We start from the raw sequence: 19,080 nt of genomic DNA on the forward strand, positions 1-19,080 counted from the left end.
AAACGTGCACATGGTCCAGTTTTACAGCTTCACCGGGCTGGCAGTTTATTATTAGCTATGCCAGAAAGAAAACTAAAACAGTCAGTTGTTTAAAGTAACGGAGTTTTGATCTCGTCAAAAGCAAGACGTGCATATGCAGAATTAATTCACAGCCATGTGTTAAAGTCAATGGGTTAACTACAGCCACTTTATTTCTGAGCTACAAACTATATTTATTAGCTAATATCAATCACCTGACTGTTGCTTTAGGGAATGGTTTTGCAATTATGTGGGGATGGGTATTGTAATGGAAGTATTTGTGAATTAGCAAAGGTTATAGGTTTCCTTCAAAAGGCAGTGTCATGGGCAATTCTGTCTCATGTTTGGCTGATAAAACCTGTCAAGATCCTCAACCTCAAAGTTGAAGTGAGAATTTGGTTAATTAACAAAATTGTTGGTGCACTTTACAAAAAATATTTTCTTGAAAGTGCAAACAAATTAGACCAGTGTTTCCACTTTGAAGGAAATTACCCGAAATTCGGGAAATTCTGGTTGTCTTCGGGTAATTTTACGGAAATGAAATAATTTCGGGAAATTTCCGCATCTCGCCCGCAAAGGGTGTAAAGGTAATAAACCAGCACTGCCGGTTTGGCGCTCAAAAGTTTAAACAGAGCGCTGTCAGTTTAACGCGTGGGAATTTAAACGAAGAGCTGTCGGCTGCAGCTCTACGGGTTCTAGATATAGCACTACCGGCTGGAGTGCTATGGGCTTTAAACATCGAGCACTATGGGCTTTACTCATCAGTCCTAAACTATTCGGGAAAATTCTCGTATAACAATGAGTTTGGAATTCTCTTTCTCAGTGGAAGTTGAGGGAGGGAGGGAGGGAGGGAGGGAGGGAGGGAGGGAGGGAGGATAGTAGTTTACTTTTTTTTTAATTTCAAGTCCAAACATTTCTCTGCATAAAATGGAACTGGAATCATATACTTTTGCGGCCAAAGCCAAGATTTATGTTTAGAGGGGGACCCTATGTCAAGTCAAGTCAAGTTTATTCGTCACATACACATACGAGATGTGCAGTGAAATGAAAAGTGGCAATGCTCGCGAATTGTGCAAAAAACAAACAAACAAACTATAAACAGAATGGAACAGAATCACATATTACATATTTGTGGGAGAGAGGGGAGAAAAGTAAAAAAACAGCAATTTTAAAAAGACACCACACAACAATAAAATTGTACAGTAAAGTTAGTCCCTGGAGAGATAGGAGTTTACAGTCCTAATGGCCTCTGGGAAGAAATTCTGGGAATGACTGAGGTTTCAATACAAACAGATTGGAGATTTAAATTATAGACAGGCATATGCAGGGCCCCTTTTGCATTGAATTTGCTTCAAAAAAAAGTATAATAATTCTTTCCTTTCAAAATGTATTTGTTCATGCCTTTCTAGAGGATATACACAGATAAAAGCCAAACCAAAAGAGCTTCAAAACATCCCATACACTCGGTTTCTCATTAGCTCAACTGAAAAAGTGTGCAAACTTCAATCAAGTGTTTTATTAATATCACCGACATGAGTTCTGTATAACTTTGCAATTTTTCATGCAACAGTGCAAAATTAATCTTACGGTGCAATACATGTCCATGCTATATTAGTAGTAGCCATGAAAGATTTCCTACATTAGGTAGCAAAATAGAAGACATTGTTGACACCAGCAGCACACAAAGGAAATCTTTAAATCATAATTCTTGTGTAAAATAAAAGCACAGCTGACCACAGTAAATTTGAGTTACAAGCAAAAAACCATTTCCTGGATTACTTACCAATTTAATAAACTGCAAAGAGTAAAATAATATTAGAAATAATGCAAAAAAAGTATGAGGTAACTACAAAGTAATCAAGACAATAAAGAGACAGAAGGAGGTGGAATAACAAAAAGGTAAAAATAAATGCAACATTAAGAAAAATTAAACAAAAAAGATAACAGAAAAATGTCAATAGAGCATTTAATAGAAGCACTTTAACCTAAATCCGTCATTGAATTGTGCATTAGTTTAACTTCTTGACTCGTGCCTCAACAGGCAACTGAACATCCTACCGATTCACCCTTTTAATTAGCAGAAAATAAGTTCCAGAGAGAAATATCACCTAATTGATGGCAATTCTCAATGAACGAAAGTTCCAGACCAAGCCATAAATTGAACAGCAGGAAGGTAAAAATGTTTAAGCAAGTATAAGATGTACTCAAAGCAAAAACTGGAAATGCTGGAAACCTTGAAAAGAGACACTGCCAGAAACATTCAGCGGGTCAGGCAGCATCTATCAACAAAGAAACAGAATCAACGTTCTAGGCAACAGCCCTTCATCAGAACTAGTACAATGACAACACATGTTTTAAACTACAGACGGTGGAGATGGAATGTGAACAAAGGAGAATGCTGGAAATACTCATCAGTTAAAGCAGCATCTATACAGAGTTGAGGGGCTGTCCCACTTGGGCGACCTAATTGGCGAGTTTAGAAGAGTTTAGGAGAGTTTGAAAAAAATGTCATGTTGAAGACCTCCTTCAACTAGGTTGAAGACTAGCTTCGACTAACTTCGGGAAAATTGGACACCGAACAGTGGAGAGTGAAGACGACCTCCTTCGATCTCCTTTGACTATGATGAAGTCTATCTACGACTACCTTCGATTACCTACGACTCACATGCTGACTTACTACGACTAAACCTACGAGTAAAAAAAGTATTGATTTTTTCCATGGTGACATTTTTTTACTCGCGGGCATTTTTCAACATGTTAAAAAATACTCCGCGACCTAGCTGAGGCCTCGAGTACACGGGGACTACTCTCGAAAACGATGGAGAGTTACAAAGACCTCCTACGACGTCGTGTCGACCATGTTGCAAGTATGAGTCGAGGGCAAACAACACCAGAACCATTAGAACAGCTGCTTTTCGCGGATTAGGCGACTTCTCCCGTGTTGCGGGGTCGAAGTGGGACAGGCCTAACACCATTGCCGGCCGCGGGACTTTAAACACAGGACCCGATTGCAGTTTCAATGGCCGGGGACAATGAATTACCTCTTCGGGGGGGGGGGGGAGAGTGCAGTGGAGAGATATCTTCCATCACAGTGATAACTATGTATTAATAAGTTGTGTCTGGGGTTCCTTCGTTCAATGTATGGCTGCAGAAACCCATTTCGTTTGGATCCAGGTACAATTACCTTTGCTGCTGATTTCCATACTGATCTCATCTTCACAAGGTGTGTTCATGCAGAACCCAAAATCTGTACTACCTTTGCTGCTGATTTCTTCTCTCATCTCAGGGGATACATTAGCCACCAACATCCATTTACAAGCCCACAGATTTCCACATCTATCAGGATATCTGCGCCTATTCTCATTTTCCCATTTTCTCCATCTCTGTACCTTTTCTGAAGCCAGTTTTCCATAGCAATGTCTTTGAGATTCCTTTTTTAAATTTTTATTTTATTTTTATAAACTGCGACTTCCCTTCCATTATAGCTGACTGAGCTCCAGACTACACCTTCTCCATTTTGAACACCTCTGCTTTTACCACCATTCAGGGACCCAGTCGATCTAATAAGGAGGCACAATTCACTTGGACTTCCTCCAATTTAGTGGAGCTCAGTCAGTGCTCATGATAACACCTCCTCTACCCGCAGGAATGCAGATTTGTTGACCACTTTATGGATGAGCTCCATTTAAGGTCACAAGGGTGACCCGAGCTTCTAAATCTTTGTCACGCTGATTTAGCCATGAGGTTCCATCCCACTACTGTTCTAACCAGTCAATGGTTTCCTACAAGGTTCTAACTTTTTCAACAATGCTAACAGAAGATCAAAGAGCAGTACCTCATGTTCTGTCTGGACCCACACTAACTCCTAGCACTTAATACGAATTACACATCAGGAAAGCAGGCTTTCCCTATGCAGTGCATTCAGAAAGTATTCCAACCCCTTCATTTTTTCCCCATTTTGTTACGTTACAACCTTATTCTAAAATGGATTAAATTATCTTTTTTTTTATCATCAATCTACACACAATACCCCATAATAAAAAAGCAAATGTTTGCAAAGTAATTAAAAAGAAATAACAGAAATATCACATTTACATAAGTATTTAGACCAGTTACTCAGTGATTACAGCCTCAAAGTCTTCCTGGGTATGACGCTACAAGCTTGGCACACGTGTATTTGGGTAATTTCTCCCATTCTTCTCTGCAGATCCTCTCAAGCTCTGTCAGGTTGGATGGGGAGCGTCGATGCACAGCTATTTTCAGGTTCTTTTAGAGATGTTCGATCGGGTTCCAGTCCCGACTCGGACTGGGCCACTCAAGGACATTCACAGATTTGTCACAAAACCACTCCTGCGTTGTCTTGGCTGTGTGCTTAGGGTTGTTGTGCTGTTGGAAGGTGAACCTCAGCCCCAGTCTGAGGTCCAGAATGCTCTGGAACAGGTTTTCATCAAGGATCTCTCTGTACTTTGCGCCGTTCATCTTTTACTCGATCCTGACTGGTCTCCCAGTTCCTGCCGCTGAAAAACATCCCCACAGCATGATGCAACCACCACCATGTTTCACCGTAGGTATGGTATTGGCCAGGTGATGAGCGGTGCCTGGTTTCCTCCAGACGTGACACTTGGCATTCAGGCCAAAGAGTTCAATCTTGGTTTCATCAGACCAGCAAATCTTGTTTCTCATGTCTTTTGGCAAACTCCAAGCATGTGCATTTTACTGAGGAGTGGCTTCCATCTGGCCACTCTACCATAAAGGCCTGATTAGTGGAGTGCTGCAGATATAGTTGTCCTTCCGGAAGATTCTCCCATCTCCACAGAGGAACTCTGGAGCTCTCTCATAGTGACCATTCGGGTTCTTGGTCACCTTCCTGACCAAGGCCCTTCTCCCCCGATTGCTCAGTTTGGCCGGGTGGTCAGCTCTATGAAGAGTCCTGTTGGTTCCAAAGTTCTTCTATTTAAGAATGACGGAGGCCACTGTGCTCTTCGGGACCTGCAATGCTGCAGAAATTGTTTTATACCCTTCCCCAGATCTGTGTCTCGACACAATCCTATCTCGGAGGTCTACGGACAATTCCTTCGTCTTCATGGCTTGGTTTTTCCTCTGACATGCACTGTCAACTGTGGGACCTTATATAGACAGGCGTGTACCTTTCCAAATCATGTCCAATCAATTTAATTTACCATTGGTGGACTCCAATCAAGTTGTAGAAACATCAAGGATAATCAATGGAAACAGGATGAATCCAAGCTCAATTTTGAGTGTCATAGCAAAGGGTCTGAATACTTATGTAAATGTGATTTCAGTTATTTATTTTTCATTACTTTGCAATTCTGGGGTATTGTGTGTAGGTTGATAAAAATAATGAATTTAATCCATTTTAAAATAAGGCTGTAATGTAACAAAATGTGGAAAAAGTGAAGAGGTCTGAATACTTTCTGAATGCACTGTATATACATTCATATGCTGTATAACTATATAACTGTATATGCTATACTGGACAATTCTGATGCAAGGTCATCCATCTCCAATACAAATACAGTTTCTTCCCACCTGCTTTTAGGTAACAACGATCCTCTACATCAGCTACAGTGTGGTCCTGACCTCCCATCTACCTCATTGGAGACCTTTGAACTTTCTTTAATCGGACTTACAATACAATACAATTTATTTGTCATTTGAACCCCATTGAGGTTCAAACGAAATGTTGTTTCTGCAGTCATACACACAAAAAAAGAACCAAGACACAACACAATTTACACAAACATCCATCACAGCGCATCTCCTCCTCGCTGTGATGGAAGGCAAATACTTCTCTCCCCTGCACTTCCCATTCCCCTCCCGATGTCAGAGTCAAAGTCAAAGCCCCCGGCGGGCGATGGTAATTGCCCCGCGCCATTAACGCCGCGCCGGGTGATGCAAGGTCCACGCTCCGGGTATTATTGTTGGAGCCCCCGGCGGGCGCTAGCAAAGTCCCACAGCCATTCCAAGCCACGCCGGGCGATGATATAAGGCCCCGCTCCAGGTACTCTTCAACCCCGCAACTCAGGCAGGTGAAGTCACCGTTGAGGAAGCCCCAAAAAGCAGTCTCCCAGCAGGGACCCGCGGGCTCCCGGTGTCACTGTCCACCAGACCTGCGGTAAGCCTCCAAATCCCCGGGGTCGGGTCGCAGCAGCGCGCCACCACCGCTCCTCTCGCTCCGAACTCGGCCAGCTCAACGATGGTGAGTAGCTCCGCAGCTCCGGGATTGGAGCCCCAGGTCGTTCCTGCTGGAGGCCGCTCCACGGTGCTAGGCCCCAACGACAACGGAGACCCGACAGAGAAAAGGTTGGGTTCTCCGTGCAGGGGATAGATTTTAAAAGTTTCCCCCACCCCCCGCACACATACACAAAAAAATTAAAAAAAATAAAAACTACATTCAACGAGACAAAAAACAATAAAAAGACGGACGGACTGCAGAGGCCGCTGCGACGCGAGTCGCTCCGCCCACCGATTCACTTGATACAGATGACTTTATCTTGCATTAAATTTTTCACACTTTATCCTTTATCAGTGCACTGTGGACAGCTTGATTGTAATCATGTATAGTATTTTCCTTGACTGGATAGCACGCAAACAAAAGCTTTTCACTATATATCACTGCACGTGACAATAATAAACTGAATTAAACAAAATAAAGTCTGTCTCCTCTCCCCACAGATGCTGCCTGGTCTCCTGGTTATTTCCAATGTTCTCTTTTGTTTCAAATTTCCAGGCAAGATACAGATGTTCTTACATTATTTGACATGCTTCATCAAATATGGAAATGTTCTTGATTGAGAGCTTGTGAAAGTAAGAAACTAAGAAATATTAAAAATATAGGGATCGATTCCCACACCAATAACATAGGCCAAATTCTTATTCAGCTCAGGTATCTAAACATCTCAGACATTAATTGTTACAGGATTTCCAACCCATCTCAGAGGCCTCAATCAACTTTAAATTTAATCCATCTTTCTGGATTAGGCAAGCCATTCTGACAAACCCTACACACTAAAATTAAAAACAATGTCCAAAATTGCTGCCTTATGCTTTATTTTGTTTCCGATTTATCAAAAGCATAACTAATTAAAAGAAAATATGCATTCAGAGGAAACTTCACTAAACATTACATCATCTTTAAATACTAGATGAGCCGCTTATTTATTGCATTAGTGAAAAATACATTACCTTGATCTCTCGTTGTTCCACGGATTTCTCCCATATCTGTTGATCGTACGCACCGATCTGCAAAAGATTTAACAAGTTTCTCAAGCATAATCAAATAGAACCAAAGACATTAAAGATCTATATCCTCCAGTATTTTTGTAGCACAAATACTCATACTTGTGTTACAAAAATACTGGTGGATATAGAATTTGTAACACCAACTATAAATACAAATATTGTTCTACTTGATGATCATCTTCTTCGTCTTGTGTATGGCGTGCACAACCTAAAGTTTTAGGACAACTTGTTCTATTTGATCTTACTTGATTGTGCATGCCAGGTTGATTGCATTCGTCGAAACAGGGCGGACCACGTGAAGGTCGCAATCTCCCATCCCCTTGATGATCATAATTAAATGTTATTAGGAAATGTCTAAAGCAGGAAATGTCACATATAGGGTTCAGAGATCTTAATAAAACATGAGGAATATGGTTAAGTGACACTTCATTAATTATACGCAATGTAGATATCTATAATCTAGTATATGCAAGACAGTAGTGTCTGCATATACTGATATTTTCCCAACAGCTAAATTATAGACTGCAGCTAATTACAAAGGTGATAAGTACTTTCCATTATATCAGTTTTTTTTAAATGGGAAAATTTTCCTCTTACGATCCTAACCCGACAGATTCTGCACCAACACGACAAACAGAAGCAAGAGAAGGCCAAATATATGCCCATATTGCCTGATCCGTCATTCATTTACATCACAACAGATCTTTCACCACACTAATACTTTCCTGTACTAGCATATCTGTTAATCCCTTAATATACAAAATCTGTCAACCCATGTAATGAATATACCTATAATTGAATTTTTAAAGCCTTGTATTGCAGCGAATTCCAAATATTTGATTTGAGTCAGGTTGAGTTTATTGTCGTATGTACAGTAACGGTTTAGTACATGTGGTGAAAATCTTGATTCACTATCCTCTGATTGAGGACATTTCTTATGATCTCAGTCCTTACTTGGACTGTGACACCTGGTTCTAAACACCCCAGCCAGGGGTTACATTATCCATGTCATGTCCCATGAGAATTTTGTATGTATCAATGACATCATCTCACATTTTTCCATACCCAGTGCTCAGGCCCAAAAAAGTGTTGAAGGATCTCTGCAGGTCAGGGAGTATTTGTGGAGGGATATGGTCAGATAAAGTTTGAGGAAGGGTCGCAATCCACAAATTTGTCTTACTAATTCCTTTCACAGATACTGCCAATCCGAGGGGTTTGTTCAGCAATATAATTTTTGCTCAAGATTCCAGCACCTGCAGTCTCTTGTGACTCTAACGTATAAACCCGGTCGGCTTAATCTCTCCTTCGCAAGAATCATTCTGGTGAGGTTCTGCTGTATTTCTCCTGTCACAGGTATATCTTCCCTTCAGTAAGAAGACTAGATCTGTAAAGGCAAGTTCTCATCAGTGGCTGACATAATTGCTGTTACAAACACTATTGCAACAATGCAGAACCTTCTACTTGCCTTCCCAGTTGCTTGCGGCCCCTGCACTTTAACTTTCAGCAAATAACATAGATACATGCCCGTCCTATGGTTTACGGTTTAACCAAAATTACTTGGATGCACCATGGATTTAAAATTATTGTTACAATAATAGGATTGATAATTGAAGGCGTCACAGAAAGCTCATCTCCAAATTCCTGGACCTAGGAATCAGCACCCTCTTCAGCTAATGGATCTCGACTTTCTGAAGCACAGACCACAATCAGTGAGGTTTGGCGATAACACCTTCTCCACAATAATTCTCAACACCAGTGCCCTGCAAAGATGTGTTCTCAGTCCTCTACTATACGCCCAATACATTCACGATTGTGCGGTCAATTTAGCTCTAACTCCATCTACAAGTTTGCAAATGACACCACTGTGGCCAGCCGGATCGTGAACAATAACGAGATGCAGAACAAGGAGATAGCAAACTTCTTAACATGGTGCTAGAATAATTTCTCCCTCAGTGTCAGCAAGATAAAGGAGCTAGTAATCAACCTCAGGATGCATGGTGGAGTACATGTCCCCATCAACATCGCTGGTGCCGAAGTGGAAATGGTTGAGAGCTTTATGGGCTTGTCCCACTTAGGCCACTCTTTAGGCGCCAGCCAGGGACTCATTTTAATGAAATTCACCTACGACACCTGGCAACAACCTATGACAACACCTACATCAACCTAAGACAACAAAAATTGCCACCACGGTCGCCAACATTTTTTCAACGTGATGAAAATTTTGTGGCAGTCTCCTGTAGTCACCCAAAAAAAATTGCCTCAGTGGGACAGGCCCATTAAGTTATTTGGCATTAATATTACCAGTGATCAGTCTTGGACCAACCACATTGATGCAACAGCCAAGATGCACACCAATGCCTGTACTTCCCGAGGAGACGGAAGAGATTTTGTATGTCCAATAAATTTAACAAACTCCACAGATTTACACAGAAAAGTATACTCTCAGGCTGCATCACAACCCGATTTGGAAACAGCTCTGCCCAAACCACAAGAAATTGCAGACGTAGCGCAGTCCATCACAAACCAGACTTCCCACCATTGACCCCATCTGCACTTCACACTGCCTCAGAAAAGCAGCCAACATAGTCAAAGACTAGTCCTGCCCCAGTCATTCCTTCTTTTCCTGGCTCCCGTCTGGAAAAAGGTACAGAAGCTTGAAAGCACACGCACCATCAGACTCAGGAACAGCTTCTTCCCTTCCACTATCAGGTTTCTGACAAGTCCTTCCAAAAGCTAGGGCACTGCCCAATTCTCCTCTACCTTTGTGGACATTGGACTTTGTCTATGAAACTGATGTGCTGCAATGCTGAGGTATATTCTCCGCTCTGTATGTTCCCTATTTGCTCTATTGTACTTACAATACAATAATACTTTATTTGCAACATACGTGGAGTTTCATTTGCCAAGTAATCATACAAACAACGGAACACACAAAATACATTTTAACATAAACATCCACCACGGTGACTCCTCCACATTCCTCACTGTGATGGAAGGCGAAAAAAAGTTCACTCTTCCCTTCTTTGTTCTCCCATGGTTGGGGGCCTCGAGCCTTCCTTTGATGGGACGTTTTTGACTCTCGTAGCCGGTGGCGTTTGGGCCCTCTGCGTCGGGACGACCAAGCACCCACACACGGGGGGGGGGGGGGGGGGGGGGGGGGGGATGTCAGCTCCCCGCGCCGAGCGATTGGACCCCGGGTCGGGGCTGGTCAAACCTTCTGCATCGTTTGAGCTCTCAACATGATCTACGGTCTCTACGCGAGACTGCGAACACTCAATGGTAAAGTCCGTAGGCCGCGGTTGGAGCGATCCCAGTCAAGGCATCAGCACCGATGTTAGCAGTGAGGCTCAAAGTCAGTCCGAGGAGGCCTCCAGTTCCACAATGTTAGGCCGCAGAGCGATCGGAGATACGATCCGGAAAACAATCTCCGGCATAGTAAGTTTGACTTGACTGTATTTAGGTATAGTATTATCTAATCTGTTTGGATATCATTCAAAACAAAGATTTTCAGTGCATCACAGTACATATGTCAATAACAAACATACACCTAAACCGCATAAGAATGTTTTTTCACACATTTAATGTAGCCTATCTAGACAAATCCCACTTTCCATTGGATTAACCACCAAGCGTCATTCAACAATATTTCACAACTTAAAATTTGTTAATATGGATTATCAACTTAAAAATATTAAAACTAACATTTGAGACGGTTGTTTCATATGTGCATTTTAACAAATGTAATATTTATTCCCAAAATGTTTGTGGCAGGAACAGGCCTGCATATAACTTTTAGTCACCATTTTATAAGCTGTATGCAAAAGCAGGAGAGCAGAGCAATGTGCAGTGGCAAGGCAAGGCAAGTTTATTTGTATAGCACCTTTCAACAACAAGGTCATTCAAAGTGCTTTACATAAAACATTAAAAGCATTGGAAAGAAACACATATAAAATGACATTTAGATGTAAAACGATTATTCGGATAAAATAATTACAAAATTAAAAGCAATCAAATAAAATATTTAAAATAGAATAAAACCAGGAATAGAAGTTACAGTGCAGTATAGGTAAATAATTCATTGTATTGCTTACTGAAATGCAGCGGCAAACTGAAAAGTCTTCAGTCTAGATTTAAAAGAGCTGAGAGTTGCAGCAGACCTGCAGTTTTTTGGGAGTTTGTCCCAGATATGTGGTGCATAAAAACTAAATGCTGCCTCTCCATGTTTAGTTCTGACTCTGAGGACACAGAGCAGACCTGTCCCAGACGATCTGAGAGGTTTGGGTGGTTCGTAGCTAAGCAGATCAGAAATGTATTTTGGCCCTAAACCATTCAGTTCTTTGTAAACCAACAGTAGTAGTATTTTGAAATCAATTCTTTGACGGACAGGAAGCCAGTGTAAAGACCTCAGAACTGGAGTAATGTGATCTACTTTTTTGGTCTTAGTGAGGACTCGAGCAGCAGCGTTCTGAATTAACTGCAGCTGTCTGATCGCCTTTTTAGGGAGACCTGTAAAGACACTATTAGGTCGCTCAGAGCCTGCTGAAGATAAATGCATGGACAAGTTTTTCCAAATCCTGCTGAGACACAAGTCCTTTAGATAGATCCTTTATTGTCATTCATTTAATTCCTTTAATCCTTGATATATTCTTTAGGTGATAGTAGGCTGACTTTGTGACTGTTTTTATGTGGCTGTTGAAGTTCAGGTCTGAGTCCATGACTAAGTTTCTGGCTTGGTTTGTTGTTTTTAGCATTACCATTTGAAGCTGGGTGCTAACTTTTAATCGTTTTTCCTTGGCTCCAAAAACAATTATTTCAGTTTTTTCTTTGTTTAATTGGAGAAAATTCTGGTTCATCCAATCGTTGATTTGCTCAATGCATCTACTCAGTGCTTGTATTGGACTATAGTCTCCTGGTGATATTGTTATGTAGATTTGTGTGTCGTCTGCGTAACTATGGTAGCTACCAGTTCTGTGGGGCTACCAGAACCACATAATATTATTACGCAATATAAGAATTGGCAGATGTGTCTTTAATACCTCAGTGTTACACATGCAACTCTCAGAAAGAATGAAAGAAGAAAGGACAAGGGTACAGCCAGAGCTTAAACACTTGTCATAGTTGGGATAGTCTCGGCTGATTTTGTTTTCTATCAGAGAAAGTGACAAGAGGTGATTTATTGGAGAAGGAGAGATTTATTGGAACTTATGGAGAAAAGAAAAACAGGAAAAGTGAACAGGAAAAATCATTGCCTTTACCAGAGCTCAAAAACAAGGGCATAATTTTAAGAACACTAAGAATTAGAGGCAACTTTAAGGAACCACCTTTAGAATTCAGAATGGCAGTTCTGGAAGTAACAAGCAGAGTAAGAAACCCTAATTACAATAAACATGTGGATGGTCACCTGATGGGCAGAAACTTACAAGGCCTACTGATTGAGAACTTGGATTGTTATGAATACTCTTTCTCAACCAGCAGATCCAATGCTACAAATGACCTCCTTCTGTGCCATGAATGTTTTATGATCCCGTACTTTCACATGCATAGGACTTTTAAAGTTAAAAGAGATAAGTGCATCCACATCCTGTATGGCAGGTTAGCAGAATACACATTCAAGCCAATAATTTTGTACTCAATGAATGTGTGGGTATTATCAAAAAGTTGTTCTCTGGAACCACATGTTAGCTGAAAAGTTGGCACATGTCAATAATCTACTTCAAGAGTGGAATACATCATATATTCTTTATTTATTGAGCCGATTAATAGTGAACAATTTGTGTAACTCGAGCGCAAGATATACTACACACTTAAATATTCTAATGACTAAACCATTTTCTAAGCACGGACAGGTGAGAGAAATATAATGTTGTCATCACAGAAGAATATTGTGAATCCACATTGCCACATTTGCTAACATTGCATTTCAATATTGTTTGACGAAAGTTTCAAGATAAGGTATTTGTTTAGGCCTGAGGGAATAAAAACGCCTATTGCAGATGATCCATTATTAAAATGTAGGGTAACTTGCAGCGATTATTTGGTCAGTTAGTAGCCCCAAATGATTTATTTTACTTTGAATGACTGATTTACTATGTGATGTACTACCAAGTCAATCACAAAAAACAAAACTCAGTTAAAATTCTCTGATCAATGCCAGGTTAGCTGAAACAGCATTTGCGGACACCATAATTGGACTGCCTCTCTGAGTTCAGAAAACTGGCAACGTGCCCACACCTATGTTAGCCAGTGACTGGACTGGAAAATGACTGGATTGGGCATCACCATAACATGTTGTACAGTTGGATTACCTGCTGTTATGTGCAGTTGGATTACCAGCTGCAATGTACAGTAAAAGTTGAGACATGAATAATCATTTGAATAAGGTGGGACAGAGTTTCCTGCAAGTTGATGCAAGCTGTAAATATTTCCTATTTTTCCAAAGTAATTACTTTAAGTAATACAAAGCCATCAGATTTGGCTCACTGTTTTAGTTCATAAAACAATATCACTTTGAAAACTGGTTGCCTCAAAAGTACTGACAATTGTTGGTTATAATAGAACTGTTGACTTATATTTGAAGCTAGATATCCAATATTCCAATATTTCAGTATTACAAGATATACTTGGGAAAACATATATTTCTAACCAAAATAGTGAACAAACGCCTCCAATCAAGTTCTAATGCAATAAATTTAATTGATGCCATCATTACAAGTAAACATGCTCCAAGTGTATCCTGATATTCATCCTGGTTAGTACAACAATAAAAAATGCAATTTGATCATTTCTTCAATATGGTAAAACATCCCAGTACTCAAAGGTGTGCTTTAAAAAATGAAATCACACTTAGTACTACACATGCATTAATTTAGGGCAGGGGTCGGCAACCTTGTTCTGCATTGGGGCCAGAACACATGTCAGTGAGTGGTTTGCGGGCCACATCTATCACGTGTACATACAGATCCCTCCCGGATGGCAGGCAACAAATCTCAGGGCGCCCGGCGGGCCGGATGATTACGGGGGAAAAAATCCGCCTGCGGTCCGGATGATTTTGGGTTACAGGCCGCATTCGGCCTGGAGGCCGTAGGTTGCGGACCCCTGATTTAGGGTCTATGATTTCAATCTATTGTACGTGTAGGCATTTAAAATTTAGTTTGGTTAAGTGGCATTGAAAGTTCATGAAAGTTATCAATCTAGGAACTGGAGAGTTGAGATTAAAAAATGCTAATTAATAAATTAATCAAGCAGAAGTGCTATGGGGTGGTTACAAAAAATCAAAACAGTCAAAAGAAAAGAAACGCCAAAATGTTAAAATAAAGAATGTCTCCCCCCCCCCCCCATATACCTTTGCGTGCATAAGTGTAATTGAGACATGAAAATCTTTAAAATTTCAATCAGTTATATTAAACAATTAGATTTCATACAACAAATAAAAATAATGTGAAACACAGCCTTATCCTTGTATCACCCCTTTCTACTTAGTGATACAATTAATGTCTCACAGAGGTCAAACGTTAAGTTAACTCATGAAACTCACCTTTTTTTGATACCACACTATAGCATCTGTCACTTTAGACGCCATTTATCCCCCTCTGTCACAAAGTGGGTATTTTAGGCTGGAAAGGGAGAGAACAATACATCAATGCCACTGGTAAGTTACTTAAATAGTTGCAAAATGAAACGCAGAGGCGTTGTGCTCGCATTACATCCAACCTCATCACTAATTTAAGACGGTGTTATTATCTTGGCTGGTCGCTATAACAACCAAAATTGTTGTACTGAAACTATTCCAACTACAGATTTATTTTACACGCTTCAGAAATTCCACCCATCTCTTCTCTGAAATGACTCAACCACATTGAGGCAGAATTTAAAGACCTTTTGGCTGACTGAGAACATTATATTTGTATATCCCTTATTGTGTAAAAATGTTCCACCGCTCAAAACAATGGTTTTAAACCTTCCTTTGGGATTATCCCGAAAATCATAACAAACCCATGGTAAAATAATTTCACAGTACCTAGATACATTTGACAATAAAGTACCATTGAACCATTGATCGAGTAGGAAAGGGCTTCCATAAATGCAACATTTTCTCAGCACAAAAACATTACAGACAAAAATATAAAAAAAATACAACTTTCCAGCCTAAAATATAAATAATGGAAAAGTCCAGCCACTAAAGATCCACCCAAGACCTCATATATACAAGTACACAAAAATGCTGGAGAAACTCAGCGGGTGCAGCAGCATCTATAGATGCTGCTGCACCCGCTGAGTTTCTCCAGCATTTTTGTGTACCTTCGATTTTGCAGCATCTGCAGTTCCTTCTTGAACACCTCATATATACAGTTGGGATTCACTTTCACGGCAACAGTTTGAAAACTCACTTTAAAAGTAATAAAAACATTTGACCCGAAAAGCTTTTAAACTCCATAAAACACTCCTTTTCAGTGTTGGACACTGGCACTGAAATTTTCCAAATTTCCAATTCTTAAAAATACCATTAAAATACCTAACAGTTTCCTCATCTCTCCGATTATGACATGAAAATGTTCCAGGAAAAATGTTGCACATCTAAAGGAACTAGATTTAGAAACTTTCAATGTATTAGAGCCAGGTGTTGATTTAGCTCCATCATATCACTTACATGAACGTCATATAATAATCTCCTTCACGTCTAGGTTTTTAAATGTTTGAATGTTCAAGCTATAATAATTTTAAATTACAGAGAACATTTGAAAGTTTAAATCATTTAGGCCTTGCAATTGCACCTACATTTGCGATAGGGAGTATAGCAGAGAGTCACCGATTGATTCTTGGGATCGTAAACAGATTACCCATTTGGATTAAGAAGAATAAAAGGTGAATTCATGGTAGTGTAAAACAATTTGTACAAGACTTGACAGGGTAGATGCAAGGCTTGACGTTTTCCCTGATGAAATGTCTAGAACCAAAGGTCAAGTATTTTGTGAAGGAGCTAGATTTTAAGGCATGCCTTCATGGAGAAAAAAGGTGACAGGCATTAAAAATCCAATCCTTAATGCCACAATCGCTGAAGGCGTAATCACTAAAGGTTTTGTAACAACAATCAAAAAAGAATGAACATGCTGGCTCTCTCCTCTTGAAAAGGAAAGGATTACAAGTGGTTTAATAAAACTCTTAAATTAAAAAAAAGTTACAGACAGATTAAATGGTGAGTGCTTTTATTTTGGGGGAGAAAGGAAGAGACCATTAATAGATTAATAAATGCGGAACTAAAGTCTGCGAGAAATGTGAAATGTGGCAGAAGGTTTAGAAAGGAAGAAGAATCTAACATCAGGCAATAGGGGCCCAATTTGAGAAGGACCAATTTGTGAATACAAAACTAAAGGTGTTATAATTGAGTGCATGGAACATATAAAACAAGGTGGATGAACTTATAGTGTAGTTAAAAATTGGCAGATACGGCATTGTGGGCATCATGGAGTCATGGCTGAAAGGATCAGAGCTGAACATACTAGAATACTGATCCTGTCAAAACGATATGTGGGTGGGCAGATAGGGTGCAGTAGCTCTGTTAGTAAAGAATTAAATCTAATCCCTAGCAAGAAATGATCAGAAATGTAGAATCCTTGAGGGTAGAGTTAAGAAAATGCAAGGGTAAAAAGATGTTATATGCAGGCCTCCGAATAGTAGACAGGATGTAGGATACAAATCACATCACAAGATAGAAGACGTAAGAAAGGCAATGTTACAGTGGACATGGGGGATTCCAATATGCAAGTAGAATGTGAAAATCCAGTTGCTATTGGATCCCAAGAGAAGGAAAATGTAGAATGCCTACGAGATGTCTTTTTAGACCAGCTTATGGTCAAGCCCACGAGAGATAAGGCAATCTGGATTTGGTGTTGTGTAATGAACCAGATTTGATTACGGAGATTATGGTGAAAAAAACCCTAGTGGGTAGTGACTAGGTTATTTTTATGTTATTTTTCAACTTGCAGATTGAGAAGGAGAAGCTGAAATTGGATTGTTAGTTTAGAATACAGTGTGGAAACAGGCTATTTGGCCTCAAGAGTCCATGCCGATCAGCGGTCACCCATACACTAGTTCTATTCAACACACAAAGTCAATTTACAGAAGCCAATTAACCTACAAATCTGCACTTCCCTGGATTGCAAGGGGAAACTGGAGAACACAAAGAAAACCCATGTGGTCACAGCGGGAATGTAAAACTCCGTACAGAGAGCACCCACAGTTAGGGTCAAATCCAGATCTCCAGTACTGTAAGGCAGCAACTCTACTTCTGTGCCACTGTGCCATCCCCAATCGGTATTACAGGTGCACAACCTTTTATCCGAAAGCCTTGGGACCAGACACTTTTTGGTATTCAGAATTTTTCGGCTTTCGGAATGGAAGATTTTTAGCGTAGATTTTAACGGCTGGCTCAGTGGTAGAGTGCTCGGCTCGTATCCGCAAGGTCGCGAGTTTGCGCCTCGATCCCGGCATTTACTCGATCGCGAGTTTGAGTCTTCAATGTAGTTTTTTCTTGCAGAATAGGAGAGAATAGGGAGGGTTAGGCTGGGATCATTCTCTGCGAGATGATCTTAGTGCGGGAGACAAGTGTAGGAGAGGTGTACTGACTGTGTGGGCAGAACTTTGGAAGTGATTGCCCACCATTCTCAAAAGCCGCTGTGTCTCCCTGTCCCTCCAACTCCAGAGGAAGCCGCTCCCCGATGGGCCGCTACGGCGACGTGGCAGTTCGCCCCACAGCCCGAGCTGGCCCCCTCATCCGCAACCCCGGGTTCCTCTGGAGTTGGAGCGGGGCTGGGCTAGAGTTGTTGCTGGCTGTGAGTCTCTGAGATCTCCGTGCTTGCAGTGGGCCTGGGGGTCGTTGTCCCGATGAGGGGGCGCAGCTCGGGCTGTGGGCGAACTGCCACTTGTCGCTGTAGTGGCGCATCGGGGAGCGGCTTTTGATGGTCCTGACGTCTCTCAGCTCCTGTCCAGGGGGGTGGCCGGAGACGTCAGGACCAACAGGAACCCGCTCCCCGATGCGCCACTACAGCGACAAGTGGCAGTTCGCCCACAGCCCGAGCTGCGCCCCCTCATCCGCAACTCGGGTTCCTCTGGAGTTGGAGCGGGGCTGGGCTAGAGTTGCTGCTGGCTGTGAGTCTCTGGGATCTCCGTGCTTGCAGTCGGTGTCCCGTTGGTCCTGACGTCTCCGGTCACCCCCCTGGAATGGAGCTGAGACTGGGAACTGTACCGCCCTTGCCCCCTCCCTCTGCAACTGCAAACAACCCCACAGTTCCCAGTCTCAGCTCCTGTACAGGGAGGTGGCCGGAGATGTCACAGCCCGAGCCATCAGCTTCTGTCCCTACGGGGACAGCGGAGAGCGTGTTCCTCTGGAATTGGAACGGGGCTGGGCTGCTGCTGGCTGTGGGTCTCTGGGTTCTCCATGCTTGCAGTGGGCCTGGGGGTCGGTGTCCCGTTGGTCCTGACGTCTCCGGTGACTGGCACTGGCTCCAACGTGAAGACAGTGCAAAGCCCCCGCGCCGGTGCAATGCGCGGGGTGCTGGAGAGGGGAGGGAAGGGGTCACACACATGGCCGGGAAGCAGAGGGGTGTAGGTGGGGTGAAACTGAAGGGAGCGACAATTTGCTGCTGCCTGCAGGCTGAGTTAAAAAAGTTCCCACGCAAGACTCACGATACACTGTGTATCGTGAGTCTACCGTGGGAACTTTTTAACTCAGTGGGCAGGCAGCAGCAGATTGTCAATTATTAACCCTCCCGCACAATATACCCTCACCTTCTCTTTTATGAA

At 41.6% G+C, this 19,080-nt stretch overlaps 1 protein-coding gene across 5 annotated transcripts in view; it reads right to left on the bottom strand.

The window, feature by feature from the left end:
* LOC129707796 (protein PHTF2-like) overlaps positions 1-19,080 on the bottom strand; it is an 86,088-nt gene that overhangs the window by 43,386 nt on the left and 23,622 nt on the right. For all 5 annotated transcript variants that reach the window (XM_055653127.1, XM_055653126.1, XM_055653125.1 and 2 more), the window contains exons 2-3: positions 14,816-14,894; positions 7,225-7,281 (exon numbers count right to left, since the gene is read on the bottom strand). In XM_055653127.1, the coding sequence (XP_055509102.1) occupies positions 7,225-7,281; positions 14,816-14,860 (102 nt within the window). In that variant the 5' untranslated portion in view covers positions 14,861-14,894. The remainder of the gene's footprint in view (positions 1-7,224; positions 7,282-14,815; positions 14,895-19,080) is intronic.

This window comes from Leucoraja erinacea, chromosome 22, assembly GCF_028641065.1.
Source record: "Leucoraja erinacea ecotype New England chromosome 22, Leri_hhj_1, whole genome shotgun sequence".
NCBI lineage: Eukaryota > Metazoa > Chordata > Chondrichthyes > Rajiformes > Rajidae > Leucoraja > Leucoraja erinaceus.